The sequence below is a fragment of the Pinus tabuliformis genome, chromosome 8 (assembly GCF_031772625.1).
Source record: "Pinus tabuliformis cultivar Carrire ecotype Pingquan chromosome 8, CPIR1, whole genome shotgun sequence".
Lineage (NCBI taxonomy): Eukaryota > Viridiplantae > Streptophyta > Pinopsida > Pinales > Pinaceae > Pinus > Pinus tabuliformis.
Window position 1 is genome coordinate 2,015,647,473 of NC_142294.1, and position 14,631 is coordinate 2,015,662,103.

The following is a 14,631-nucleotide window of genomic DNA, read 5'->3' on the forward strand; positions in this document are numbered from 1 at the left end:
TGTCGCAAAAGCCCTCAATTACCCAAATGAAATGCTCGCTTTATGAGATGAAGACTTAGAAGATAAACTCTTGAAGATGTTATAATTAAAACACCAACTTATTTCAAATCTTCTTGATACAATATAGCTCAAAGAGAACAAAAACCACTTTGCAATTCGATATCAATGTCAACAAATGCTCAAAAGTATGCTTAGCTTAGGATATAGAGATATGTGATCTATTATAATTTCACAACAAGATTCTTTAACAATCACATGAAAACATCTGCAAAATGTCTAGCATGTAACGAGCATTAAACAATCCAAGCAGTGATGATAGATAGATGCAAAATTTTCAACAGATGCACAATGTCTTAGCAATTAAATTTTAAGAGATTCAAATACTTTAAACAACCATGAAATTTAAAATGCTAACCAATTTCGATTCTAGAATTAAAAGATGTATGTTTATTGACTCAAATCTAGGAAAAATTACCACTTTCTTATAGTTAATCTTTAGATATAAAAATTTAAGCACATTTAACTAAGGAAAATTTTTGATACCACACAAGTTTTTCTTTTAGATCTTAGCCTTAGCACAAAAAGACACCAAGAAGAAATTATAAATTGACAACTTAAGCAAGACTAAATGTGACCAAAATAAAATTAAAAAAAGGATTTAATAATTTTTAAATTTTTTATGGGAAAATTTAAAACCTTTAGATGAGAAAATTTTACCCTTGATTTAAAAAGAAAAATTGACTGTCTCGAAGTCTCATGAAAAAGTGAAGCCTTTTATATTTTTAGGATTTTTTTTTTTTGTTTTGTTAATTTTTTAATGTTTTTTGATTTTTTAATTTTTTTAAGGATTTAAATAAAATTAAAATGATTTACCAACAAAACCAAATTCATAAACTAAAATAAATAAATTGAACCTCTTTTTTTATTTTTTATTTTTATGTTTTTAGATTTCTTTTTTAAATAAAAAATGAAAATCATAAAATTGAAACCAAAGATCAAAAAAAAAAATTATACAAACCCTATCCTAAACTATACGTAACACAAAAAAAAAATACCTAACCCTAAACTTCACCCACGCATAATAAAAATTCGAAATTTTTATTGTTTTACTGTGTATGTGTGTAGGTGAGCCCGACGACTTGGCTAGGGAGCTAGGAGCTTGGATGCGGGCAGGATGAGGGCAAGGAAGGCTGCGTTTGTGGATTGGAGGACACAGGGATAACAACGTGAGGGAGGAAAACAGGCTGGAGGAATATCCGCAGAAAAGAGGCAGCGTAAGGATGAGGAACAAGATGGTGGAGAATCGATGGAGGAGCAGATTCGAGGGAGAGAAATGAGTGCTTACACAGGTTGAGGATAACGGATTCATTTTGCAGGTATGCAGAATGGAGATAGAGGAGTGAGGGGAATGGATGGAGCAGCGTTAATGAAAGAAGCTACGTGGAGAGGATGACGGCTTGATGGAAGAGAAGTCGAGGTTTCAGCTTTTTATTTGCAGGTTGAAGACAGCGATGGGTAGAGGATTTTCGAGCAAGCAGAAGGGAAGAAAAATGCAGAGAGAGCAGTGCGACAGAGCTGGGAAATACGCAGGCAAAAAGTTTAGATATTTGCTTGTGTGCTTGCAGATGGCGTGGAAGTGTAGCTGGAGGAGACAGGTGAAGCGAAGGAGCTGGACGGATTTCGAGGTTTTGGCAGCGAGGGTTTGGAGAAATGCACGCAGGAGGAAGGATCTGAAGTTTCCAGGAAACCCCAGGATGCAGACAAATCGAAATTTTTTGCTAGAAAAAACAGCTTCAGGACAGAGAAATTGAAAACCTAGGCAGTAGACAGGTTTCCCAGAAACCCCTTAAAAAAATTCTGAAAATTTTAATTAAAATGTCGAATCCAATGCTTCAGATTTATTTGAATGAAAACCCTCAAAAATTTTCTCCAGATTTAAAATATTTGAAAACCCTTGGACTGCAAAAATAATTCCCCTGCAAAAGCTGGTTTTGAGGCCAGATCTTACCCTCCAGGGCCTAGATCTGGCTTCAAAATCAAACTTTACCTTCAGATGTGCAACATGTTCCTGAAAACACAAACACTCAGAACCTGGATATAAAAAAAATAAAAAAAAATGAAAACCCCAGAAACCCAAGTCAGAAAAAAAAATATAGATCTATGCACAAGAATAGTAGATCTATCAGATCTGGTGAGTGTGAGTCCAACTCCGCTCCCAGATCTGATAATCTAAGGCTCTTTAAAGCCATATTTATCAATTTAGCATAGAAAAATTTGAAATTTTGATTTTAAACAAAGGTGATTTGCCCAAAACCCTTCATGCATTAACAATAAAATTTCTTTTGATAAGCTCGAGATCAAATCAAGCTAGGCTCTTTAGAAAATATGAATTGGGAGTTGGCTGGTCCAACCAATGTTTTTAAAACCGGAACCAATGACCGGACCGGTCCACCTAATGAACCGGTTTACCGACCGGAACCGGTCTAACCGGCACTGGTTTGGTCTAAACGAACCGGTTTTAAAAAAATGCATTAAATAATCAATTTTTAATGAAACAAAACTATTTTTAGATGTAAAACCATGATTCCAAGCCAATAGAGACAAAATATGCAAAGTTTGCTCATTTATATACCATGTAAAGGTGAATACATCAAAATGGCACCGAGTGCAATACATATCATCAACAAAATAGCAAAATACATAGCAAATGAGGCTCTAAATGGCCTATAAAGTCCAAAAACATTGCTGCAAGCTATGAGGCCATTGGCCTACTACAAGTCTACAGTATACACATGATCAATCATCAAGTTCATTACCACTACTAGTAGTAGACACAAGATCATCATCAGGAGCTACATAGACATCATCTGGTTCAGAGTCTGAGGATGCCTCAGCCTGATCTGCAACCTCAGTATCAATGCCACCAATGACAATAGAAGTGGACCTAATGGAAGCACGAGTTTGTTGACCTGCATGACTAGTGCCTTCCATTGGTTCCTTGCCTTTCCTTGATGCCACTATTGATCTTGGTTCTGATGCCACCACATAATCTGCTTCATCCCCCGCCAAAGCCATGTCGATATCAAAATCAGCCTCAAACACAGGTTCTTCAGTCTCCTCCACCCATTCTGATGTTGGATCAATATCGTCCAACACAATGGGATCTAGATCAGGAGTTTTTCTTATCATTTGGAGCTCTAATTGCATTTATTGTTTACCCCCAAACCATGAAATCCTGAAAACCATTAAGTCTGCTGAATTTTGAGTGAAATCTAAAATTCTAGTTTCTCCATATGAAATCCAATGAGGTCGAAACCACTCTCAAACATCCTGAGTCATTTCATGGTAATGTTAAAAATTTAAGTAAAAGGATGAAAATGAAAATTAAAGGAAATGTCACTTTTACTTTAAGAATTTAACATTACCATTAATTGCCAACATTGTTAGGGTTGAAACACCCTTAGTCCTCCCCCAAAACCCCTCAAACACAGTCAAAAACATGTTTTTTTAACTTTATGGTGGTTGTGCCTAAAACCGGCCGGTTTAGGACAAAACCGGCCGGTTTGTAACCAACCGGCCGGTTTTGTCCTAAACCGGCCGGTTTTCACCGGTTAGGGCCAAAAATCGGGCAAATGAAGGGTCTGACCGGGTTTTTAGGCCGGTTCGGACCGGCCAGCTAGCTAACCGGCCGGTTTGACCGGTTACCGGTTTTTCTGAGCGGTTTTTAAAACTATGGGTCCAACTGAAAACTTCTCTGAATTTTCGATGATCTAAAAATCAAGAATTTCCTGTGCAACTCAATTCAACGATTAATGTAGAGCGAGAAAACAATAACAAAATTCAGATTTAATAGAGATATCTGCTATTATATTCAAAATTTAAATTACCATTTAAACCCCAGTGATTGAGCAAGATACCTGTGCTCAAATCACTCTTCAGAAAGCTATCATCAATGGCTAAAAGGAAATTTGTGCATGAAAATAACACATCTTACAATATTTTCACCAAGAGTAACACCAGCAGAAATTAACCCCAAAGTTTTTCTTTATTGCTCATAAAAAGATTACAAGGGAGCTTTCACTTAGCACACGACTCAAAGATCAAATGATCTTGACTGACAAATAACCTCTTATTTAAAGATAAATCCTCCAACGGCTAGTTCGAGTTATCCTTGTCAAAGCAATCTCGACCATTGATGAGGATTAAAATTTCTTTTAATCTCATCCGTCGAAATTTTAAATTATGGAGGAAATTTGCAATTTTCAATTAAATGCATTTTAATTAATTCAAAAATTAAATTTTTGAATTAATTTCCTCAAAATTGTGACTTTGACTTAACCCCAGGGACCAAAGGCTTAAAATTTAGCAAAATAATTAATTTACTTTAGTCCCTAGATCTCTTAAACTTTAATTTTTTTAATATGCCTTTGGAGAATTTAAATTTACTTATGACCTAGAATTAATCAAATTTCTGGCTTAGGATTTTAATTAATTTTGGCCAAAAAATTTAATTAATTAACCTATGAGGGGATAAATTATTTTTCTGGCCCTCAAGACACTTTACATCATGATTTTTACATTTTTTACATCTCAAGGGAGAAAACCCATTGCAAAAGACCCTCACAGATTACCCAGTTTTGCAACACAAAATATAGTCTAGCAGATCAAGCAATTTGTAATAAAATGACCTAACCAAATAGTTAGGATTATTCCCAAATTATTTTTACATAGACTCGATCTAGAACACTAAGACTCCCCTAAGATCCCAGTGACAAAATCCATTCTGGCTTTTGGGGTAAGGCTGAAGGAAAACTCTGCCGACCATCTGAGAATAGATCAGTGAGACCAAAAACCTCCCGGAATGAAGATTGTCACCAGAAAAGTAGGTTTACCTAGGCAATTACATACATGACACAGATCTACTGAGATTATTTACATCATATACATGCAGAATGGGTTTACATTATAACATGACAATCAGGCTGAGGATGATAGATGGATGACACAGACGCATCAATCAGGCGCTATCCCTTTTGCAAAAAAAGGGGATGTACTGCTATGGGTCGGTGACACATAGTGGTCAACACCTGGAATTCAATAAATAGTCAAGAAAACCACTTTTGACCCTAGAGGTTTCCCACATTGGGTTGTTGGGGTGAATCTATGTGTTGATTAACTATATGTGATTGTTGTTGGTTGCATTGAGTTCCCTGCAAATAAAATATAAAGAAACAATAATTCCCAATAGCATAAGAAAGATAGAAGAACAAATAAATGAAAATAATAAAAAAGGCACATGTTGGTGAATCATGTTGGTCACAAGCTTAGTGATTATGGATCTATGTATTACAACTGTTCAGCTTTGATTAGCTTCTTATATTTAGCATTTCCATGTCAGATTCTTTTAATGCCTGGTTTATGGTTTGTTTTAAGCAAGTTGGCAGTTACAATTATGCTTTGCGTTATACTTATGGTTTTGCTAAGAGTTTCTTTGCATTGTTTCACTCTTGTTGCTTGTTGGTTATCCTTTTGAGATATTAATTCATGAATTCGAGAACAGCAAACTAATTAGTTTTTATTGTCTCTTATTATTTATATTTATCTATATATATAAAGTGGTGTTTTTGCATCCCCTTTTGCAGGGGATAGGCCTTTTCCACAAGGAATGTCCTTGGGCTCTCCCTTATAAAGAAGGGCATCCCAATGTTTTTAAAACCGGAACCCGTGACCGGACCGGTCCACCTAATGAACCGGTTTACCGACCGGAACCGGTCTAACCGGGACTGGTTTGGTCTAAATGAACCGGTTTAAAAAAAATACATTAAATAATTAATTTTTAATGAAACAAAACTATTTTTAAGATGTAAAACCATGATTCCAAGCCAATAGAGACAAAATATGCAAAGTTTGCTCATTTATATACCATGTAAAGGTGAATATATCAAAATGGCATCGAGTACAATACATATCATCGACAAAATAGCAAAATACATAAGAAATGAGGCTCTAAATGGCCTATAAAGTCCAAAAACAATGTTGCAAGCTATGAGGCCATTGGCCTACTACAAGTCTACAATGTACACATGATCAATCATCAAGTCCATCACCACTACTAGACACAGGATCATCATCAGGAGCTACATAGACATCATCTGGTTCAGAGTCTGAGGATGCCTCAGCCTGATCTGCAACCTCAGTATCAATGCCACCAATGACAATAGAAGTGGACCTAATGGAAGCACGAGTTTGTCAACCTGCACGACTAGTGCCTTCCATTGGTTCCTTGCCTTTCCTTGATGTCGCTATTGATCCTGGTTCTGATGCCGCCACATAATCTGCCTCATCCCCCGCTAAAGCCATGTCGATATCAAAATCAGCCTCAAACACAGGATCTTCAGTCTCCTCCACCCATCCTGATGTTGGATCAATATCGTCCAACACAATGGGATCTAGATCAGGTGATTTGCTCATCATTTGGTTCCTTTTTAGTCGAAGGTTGTATTGCACAAAAACAAGATCATTTAACCGTTTTTGTTCCAAACGGTTTCTCTTCTTCGTGTGTATGCGCTCAAAAACAGACCAATTGCGCTCACAACCTGAAGCACTGCAAGTTTGACTGAGGACTCTAATTGCAAACCTTTGCAATTGAGGACACTGGCCACCAAATGACTCCCACCAATGTGGTACAAAGAAAAAAACATTAATTAGTAACTTAGTTTATAATTTGAATTGTAAAGAACGTAAACAATTTTAACTTGAAATGAAAAACAAAATGGAAATTGGAATTGCTTACCTGGTTGGTCCACATCTCTTGCCATCTTTGCCAAGTTTTTGCCAAAAGTACCACTTGCCATATTGAAAATAGTAAGCTGTCTATGTATTTCCAACTGGTCTACATGGCTAGGGACCATGCGCTCCAAGCAATCAATCAATCCAGCTCTGATCTCCCCATCATGCTGATCTCCTAGCCGATTTTTATAGTGATACCTTGGGTTCAAAAAATACCCGGTTGCATGTATAGGATGATGGAGTTGATTGTTCCATCTGTTATCAATGATCTCCCATATACGGCCATATTTAGCTAACCTGTCCTTGTAAGATGCCCATATCTGCTCATTTGCCTGATCCATAGCTTCATAAATGTAGCCCATGGCCAATATTTCCCCATCCACCAACCTTAGCACCTTAACAAGGGGCTCGATAATTTTCACAAGCTCTACAGACCTTTTCCAAAAATAAGTGTCTAACACTTTCTTTTTGGTGTCTTTTCCATCTGGTCTACGAGCCCACCGAGATTCAGACCATTCTTCAGAGGAAAACATTTTCTACAAGTTTTTATGTTGACGATTGAGACATTGCAACGTGAGGAAGTGAGTTGCAAATCTCGTAATTGCAGGCCTAACAAGCTCTTTGCCTCCAGTGCGTTTCCTCATTAGGTTCAATACCCATGAGTGGTTGTAAATGTATTTTGTAATGCACTTGGCATGCTCTACAGTGTTTTTTACCCACTCCACTTTGCCTATATCCTCAAGCATGAGGTCTATGCAATGTGCAGCACATGGAGTCCAAAATATGGTCTTATATTTGGCCTCAACCATCTTTCCAGCAAGAACATAGTTTGAGGCATTATCATTGATGACCTGCACAACATGCTGCTCCCCAACTTCCTGAATAACATTATCCAAAAGCTCAAATAGAAGGATTGCATCCTTTACCTTATCAGATGCATCAACTGATTTCAAAAACATGGTTCCTTGAGGGCAAGAAACAAGGAAATTAATGATAGTGCGGTTCTTTCCATCGGACCATCCATCTGACATAATGGAACAACCTGTTTTGAGCCATGAATCTTTGAAATCAACCAAATACTCATCAATGGAAGATATCTCTTTTTGCAAAAGAGCTCCCCTCAAGTCATGCATACTAAGGCCTTTGAAGCCCTTTCCTACAGCTATAACAGAGTCCCACATAGCTTGGTAATAAGGTGAGCGAGCAACATTAAATGGGATATCTGAATCATACCACCATCTAGCAATGTATTGGTGAGAAGTTTCTTTGCATTGTCTTTTCCAATGTTGATCCAAAGTGGGTTGAGAACTTGGCTGGGAGGAAGTGGGATTAGAAGAGGCAATGTTGGCAGAAGATGAGAAATAACTTTGGATGTTTGTTCTCTTTGTTCTTTTTTATGGTTGGCCAATAGAAGGATGAACATAGTGAAAGGGGTCATTGGTGGAAGGGATAGAAGTGGAGTCTTGAATCTCATAATCATCATACCCACTCTCTTTCATGGCTTCAAATAATTCCCTCTTCCTTGCAATGTCATCTTGGATGGCCTTCTCCCTAGCCTTATCCTCATAAAATTTTTCAAGCTTGGAAATGTATTCTGCCCTAATAGGACCTAACAGTGCATTTGGTGCATCACATGGCTTTACTTGGCCTCTTATCCCAGCCAAGTGTTGTTTCAACCTAAGAATACCCCCACTTCCAATAGATTTATGGCATAATTTACATATCATTTTTCCATCAATTACATCACAATGAGCCCATGCATTATCCTTTCCTTTTGGAGCCATGTTTGCTTGAAATAATAACAATTTGCAAAGAAATCTGCCATTTAAAAAAAAAATTGCAGCTAAGCAAAATGGAAAACCAAAGATAAATGTAGGAAAACAAATGCACATGCAAGGCTCAAGCTACGAAATTTGATAGCATAGAGCTAGAGAGTTTATAGCATACATGATAAATCATAGAAGTGAGAAGTTTATAACACATAAAAAAAAAATTCATGGACAACAGACTCAAATGAGGAATTATCAAGTGCAAATCCTTACCTGGAAATGCAAACTATCTCCCTTAGCCTCCTCTTGAAGATGGCAACTCCACTGACAGCTACACACTATCTCCAAAATAGCTCCAACTCCAACTCCAAGATGACTACTTCAGCAAAAACTCCACACTCTCCAAGCTCACAAACAAACTCACAAACACTCACAAACACTCCAAATCAGTTGTGTGAGACAAATGAGAGTGAGAGGGGTCTCTTATAGCTTGGAGAGGGTGTTTTTGGAGGGAAAACACCTTTACCTCCCCCCCTAAACCACAAACCAAATCCTCCTTTTTGCATGGTTCGGTGGGCATGCCAAAAACCGGTCGGTTCCATCCTAAACCGGTCGGTTTTCACCTGTTAGGTCCCAAAAAAGACGAAATGCCATGTAGAACCGGGTTTTTTGGCCGGTTCGGACCAGCCAGCTTGCTAACCGGCCGGTTTGACCGGTAACCGGTTTTTGAAAACGGTTTTTAAAACACTGGGGCATCCCCATACCATCACATCCCATCCTATCCAGGGATGCATTCCCAATCCCTGGGAAATGGACCTGTGGTTTACAGCTTTCTAATGGAGCACCATTTACTAGGCAAAAATATAAAGTTTACAGGAAATCTACTGTGTGATAAAAAAAGGTGAAAAGAAAAGTGTAGCAATGATTGGCAAAAATTCTACATGTTGAAGGCAATCTGTATATGGAAAGAAGTTTCTCTTCGCTTCATCTATCTAAAGGTTTGACCATCAAAGTTATGTTTTCAAAATTGTTTGAAGATCATCCTGAAGGCTCGGAACAAATATTCATACATCATTCTTCTACATTGTTTACAGTGTATCCTATGTTTGTATAGTTAATATAGGTAGGTGAGTGCAGGTCCCTTGGAATCTTTTCAAAGAACAAGATTTTAATGGCAGAACTTTTGTTGAAGCTACTGCTATAAGCTGTTTGTATTGTACTTCCATAATTCAAGAATTTGGTTGGCATTCTCCACACCATAAAGTCAACATGTTGTTGTTGAAAACCTAGAGCAGCATAGACACCAATTAGAGAAAACCTATGTTGCCAGGAAACATGGGTGTGGGGACGGGTACGGGGACAGGGACGAGTACGGGTACATCATTTTTTGAAACAGGGTGTGTGGGTTCGTCGGGGGTATATTATAATTTATATATATAATATATAAATATTATATTTTATAAATTATAATATATATGAATTTGTATATTTTTCAACTTTAAACTAGAAAACTAAAATATTTATGATTTAAACTTTAAATATTTAAACATGCACATCATTGAACATTCAACATTCACAATGAAATTTCAAAATTTCTAGTTTGATATCAAGTGCAAATTGGAGTTTACATATTAATAAGAATCATGATATATGTCCATTGTCATACTACATTCAAAATTTGTCTTAAGGCATCTCCAAACAAGAACTAGGAAATTTTAAAATACTAAAATAAAAATAGCTAATAGTGAACAATGGCTTCCTCAAGCCATGTCATCAACATCCATGTCATCAGCATCACTCAGATCTTCAGTTAGCATGCTCTCCAGGTAGGAATCACTCTCATCTTGAGGCTCTTGCTCATCCATAGCAACTGGAGGTAGCTCAATAAGGCCATTTGGTTGTATCTCCTCGTCCACACACATAGCATCATCTGTGTATTGGTCCCATCTCTTGAAAGGACCCTCCTTGTACCCAAGGTCTTTTCGAGATATGAGACGAAGTGTGCTATGAACATACACTAAGTTCTCTGCCTTCTTTGAGCCCAACATATTTCTCTTTATTGAATGGATGAAGGCATAAGTACCCCAATTCCTCTAGCAAGATGAAGAACTAGCTACCTAGAATATTAGGGGAAGCCCGTTAGATTAATTAAAATTTTAAAAATAAAAACTAAAATGAACCCCAAAGAACCCAAAAGAACCGATTTTGGGGTTCCAAGTACCCATCATCAGGGTTCTCCATACCTGTCAAGACAAAAGAACCCAATTTTTTTTAATGAAGAACTCTTATGGGTTCTTCTCAGAAGCACCCGTACCCGAATCTAGTACTTGGGGACGAGAACTTGGGACGGTTCAAGAACCCCACCCCCGGGTTCGCGAACCCATGCAACACAAGAGAAAACTATCCAGTTCTTAGTCTAGGTATAAACTTCTGTCATTTTGCCATTGATTATATAGATTTTGGTTCTTGATGCAACTAATCTTTGTAGAGGTCTTCTCTGTGCAACCATCTGTCTTTCAGTTGAGGTAAATCTCAGTCAACTGATATAATGAGTATTTGTTGGTTTATCTGTGAAAAAGGTCATTGACTTTCATGATTCAGTTGCACAACGGCGGAACTTGATACCTGAAGGATGTAAGCCATTAAATCTAATTATTTCAGTTTGTTTGATCTTATATGGAACTCAAAACTGAGATACAACACCTGGATTAAGGACCAATTTATAAGTTAATTTGATGTTGTAGACGTCTCATGTGCTACTGTAACATTGTCGACAAAACATTTTCTTAGCATATGAGTAACTACCAATACTTCAGTGTTCATGAATTAACCAAAGTGTGCAACATCACTCAAGTTGTCATTTTTTTTTCTTTATTTTTTTATGTAGTAGTTTAATTGTTGTTTTCAACATTTAAATTATTCCAGAAAACTAAATTTCCAGAACTGTTTAAGGTCTGAAAATTGCATTTTGGGAGCACTTTTTAGCCCCAATTACTATGGAGATATTTCTGGAATTTTTGTTTAAATCTTTGCATTTTGCATCATTTGTTATTGCTGTTATATATTTCCAGAATCTGATTTTTGAGCATTCACTTCCTGTTTATATTAGTTTACTTGCTCATCTCCTCTAATTTCACATGAAAACTTGAAACAATATTAAACTAAGACATCTCCGAGATTTATGTTTGGAACAAGTCAAGCATACCTAAATTGAGAAATCATAACAAGACTTGAAACCTAGTTTGGAACCATTCCTTATAAATCAATTTGAGAAATTCTGAAATACTTCAATAATATTCCAAACAAATTCTTCGGTCCAATCAAACCACAATGATTAGCTTAAAATTATTTGGAACCTTACTGATACCCCCTCCCCCCTTGAGTTGGAGAGGAACCAACATAAAGAGTGAGGAAGTGCTATCGTGGTGACATGGGTAGCCTTTAATAGTCACACAAACTAACACCTTGTGCTTGATACTCTTAGGGGTTCTAGATATTGTTGTAACAATACCAGTATGATTGGCATCATGCAAGAATTCTTTCGATATAAGTCTCCCACGATGGTGCTGGCAGGACTCCAAACCTTTTTCTTATAATTAAGTAAGAGTATTACTATTGGCTAAGTATTATTGGCGTCATAGAATTCTCAATTTTTTGATATACCAGCAAAAATGTGTTTTTAGTTGCCCATTCCGCAAAAGTTAAGGTTTGCAGGGCCCTAAGGACAATGGAGTGTCAATTTCTATTAGCTCATTGATATACTTGAGGGTTTGCACCAACATTATTTTGTCAAGTCATTCATGGCACCAAGGAGGATAGATTGTACCCTTAGCTGTACCATTCTATTCTTTGATATGCAAGAGCAATCTTTGAAAGTGTTGTTCTTGGTCTACTATAGCAATAGGATAGTGGAGAGGCTTCTGTAAGGCTAATTTCAAATGTGCCTAGAGGGCTTCTGATATTCCTAAGGGTATGAGGAACATTGAATTCACACAGAGATTTTGTTTGATGCAGTAATACTTGAAGGGGTACCACTAGGGGTCACAAGGGTGTTCAAACTTCAAACAACTGACACCAGTTGTATTCTTCCCCAACTGTAGTTTTACACATTGAACAACATATCTTTGTGTTATGTCAAAACTTGTCTCTAGCCTAAATTTTTTTCCTGAGGAACCCAGGCACATGCTAGCTTGTAACATATTTCACCAATAGAAACATCAAAACATAAACAATATTATGACAAATATAAGCGTAGAAAAGCAAATAGAAGAGATAATGAGATTAACCTTTCAGAATATCACCCTTGTTTTGATAATTCCATAAGAGAGAGCAATGTTCAGAGGCCTTTTGGAGTGGCTACAACCTCCTTTGAGTACAGCTCCAAAACAATAATGATTCTTGATAAAACTTTACATAACCTCTATCTCTATAAATAGCTTTTACTGGCAAACCCTTAATTACTTATGGTCCCATTATTAATTAGTGCCAAGTCCTTAGTGGGCCTTAGATGATCTTTTTACATTAAGTAACTATCCACTAACTATTTAATGGGTTTTACTCAAATAAGAGGTTCTTGTACATCAATTAATCAACTCTTAAGTATCACCAAGTAGGGAGATTTGGGTAGGACCCTAACATTGTTCAACTCATGATTTCATTGTCACAATCAAGCCTAAGATGTTGCCGGATGTTCTTTTACTAGCTTTCTTCTAGACAAGTCCAATCACTATATTTGGTAGAAAAAGACAATCCTGAGGCAGAATTGTTTTTAACAACCATTTTTCCCTTCTGAAATGCTTGCATGCTTGTCCTTTCTGGTTATGAATTGATATCTTTATTAATTTCAAGATTTTTGTCAATGTAATGAGGTTTCTTGCGACTGATTTTCAGATTTTTCGAGAATTTGCTATGAGCTACTCAGGAGAGCTTCAAATGGAGCCATTTGTAGAAATGAGGTGTGTTTTGGAAGAAGGACAGGGCATCCCCTTATCCATAGTTAGTAAGGTTACACGAGGAGCGATTGGCTGGTCTAGATATAATCTCTACCGAGATTGGAAGAAATGGTCTACGTCAAATTAATTGACAGAGCATAGTTTTATACCATAGGGATCTGGTTTAGTTTCAAAGATCATTTGTTCTACCTAATGAGGTCGTGAGCTCTATTATCATGGATTCATGCATGTGTCATTTAAAATTTGAATGTACGATTTGGGGAGGAATCATGTGTCGTCTGTCCCTAGGATGTACTATGTACCCATTTGGGGACAATATTACATGTTACAAATTGAAACCTTGGTTTTCTTTGTTTTTGGTCTTACGGTTCAGTCTCTTGTGGGAATAGTTATGTTTTCAAATGTATTGCATGGTGCACACTATACAACGTAACAACAGTGAAAAAAAGTAGGACCATAAGAAAATAGAAATTTCAAGGAAAAAAGATGGCTCCTAGTTTCTCATTTGTATGTTACTATTATATGTAGAAATTTTGAAATTTTGTCAAATCTGAAATTTCATCTCACTACTATGAGGTCACAGATTTATTTCATAGAGTTTTCAGTGGTATTGTTGGAATTATTTTGCAACAACCTTGCAAGAAACTTTAAATTTGTCTAACACTAATTGACAGATTCAAGAATGTACAGTCCAAAGACTTGAAATTGATTATTTCTGCAGCTCTCGGGACAAAATTTATCTCAATACACAGATTTGAAAATTACTTCAATTACAACAGAAATATAACAACTCAGATTTTAAGGTTTCATTCTGCATGCTAGAACAACATATATTTAGCCTTTCTTTCCTAATAAATCAATATACTAACATAGTCAGGAAACTTGTTCAATACATGAGAACAAATCATATTTGCAATCACAAATTCAGGACAACAATGGTATGCTTCATTTTGTCAAAGTGATGAATATATAGTATAATACGTTAGCTCAATCCAAGTCGGTACAACAAGTGTTTTCAACTCATTCTATGTGAGGAATCTTCAATGCCTCCTAAACTGTGCCTAGGGCGTTCACAGTCACTGTGAATATTAACCAACAATACATAGGCTAATCAAAGCATT

General features: G+C 36.7%; 1 protein-coding gene across 1 annotated transcript in view; it reads left to right on the forward strand.

Moving 5' to 3' along the window:
- Positions 1-13,875, forward strand: part of PRIN2 (Serine/Threonine-kinase) — a 126,394-nt gene extending 112,519 nt beyond the window's left edge. Inside the window, exon 3 of the mRNA XM_089368016.1 lies at positions 13,449-13,875. Within this exon, the coding sequence (XP_089224142.1) occupies positions 13,449-13,637 (189 nt within the window). The 3' untranslated portion in view covers positions 13,638-13,875. The remainder of the gene's footprint in view (positions 1-13,448) is intronic.
- The last annotated feature ends 756 nt before the right edge of the window (positions 13,876-14,631 follow it).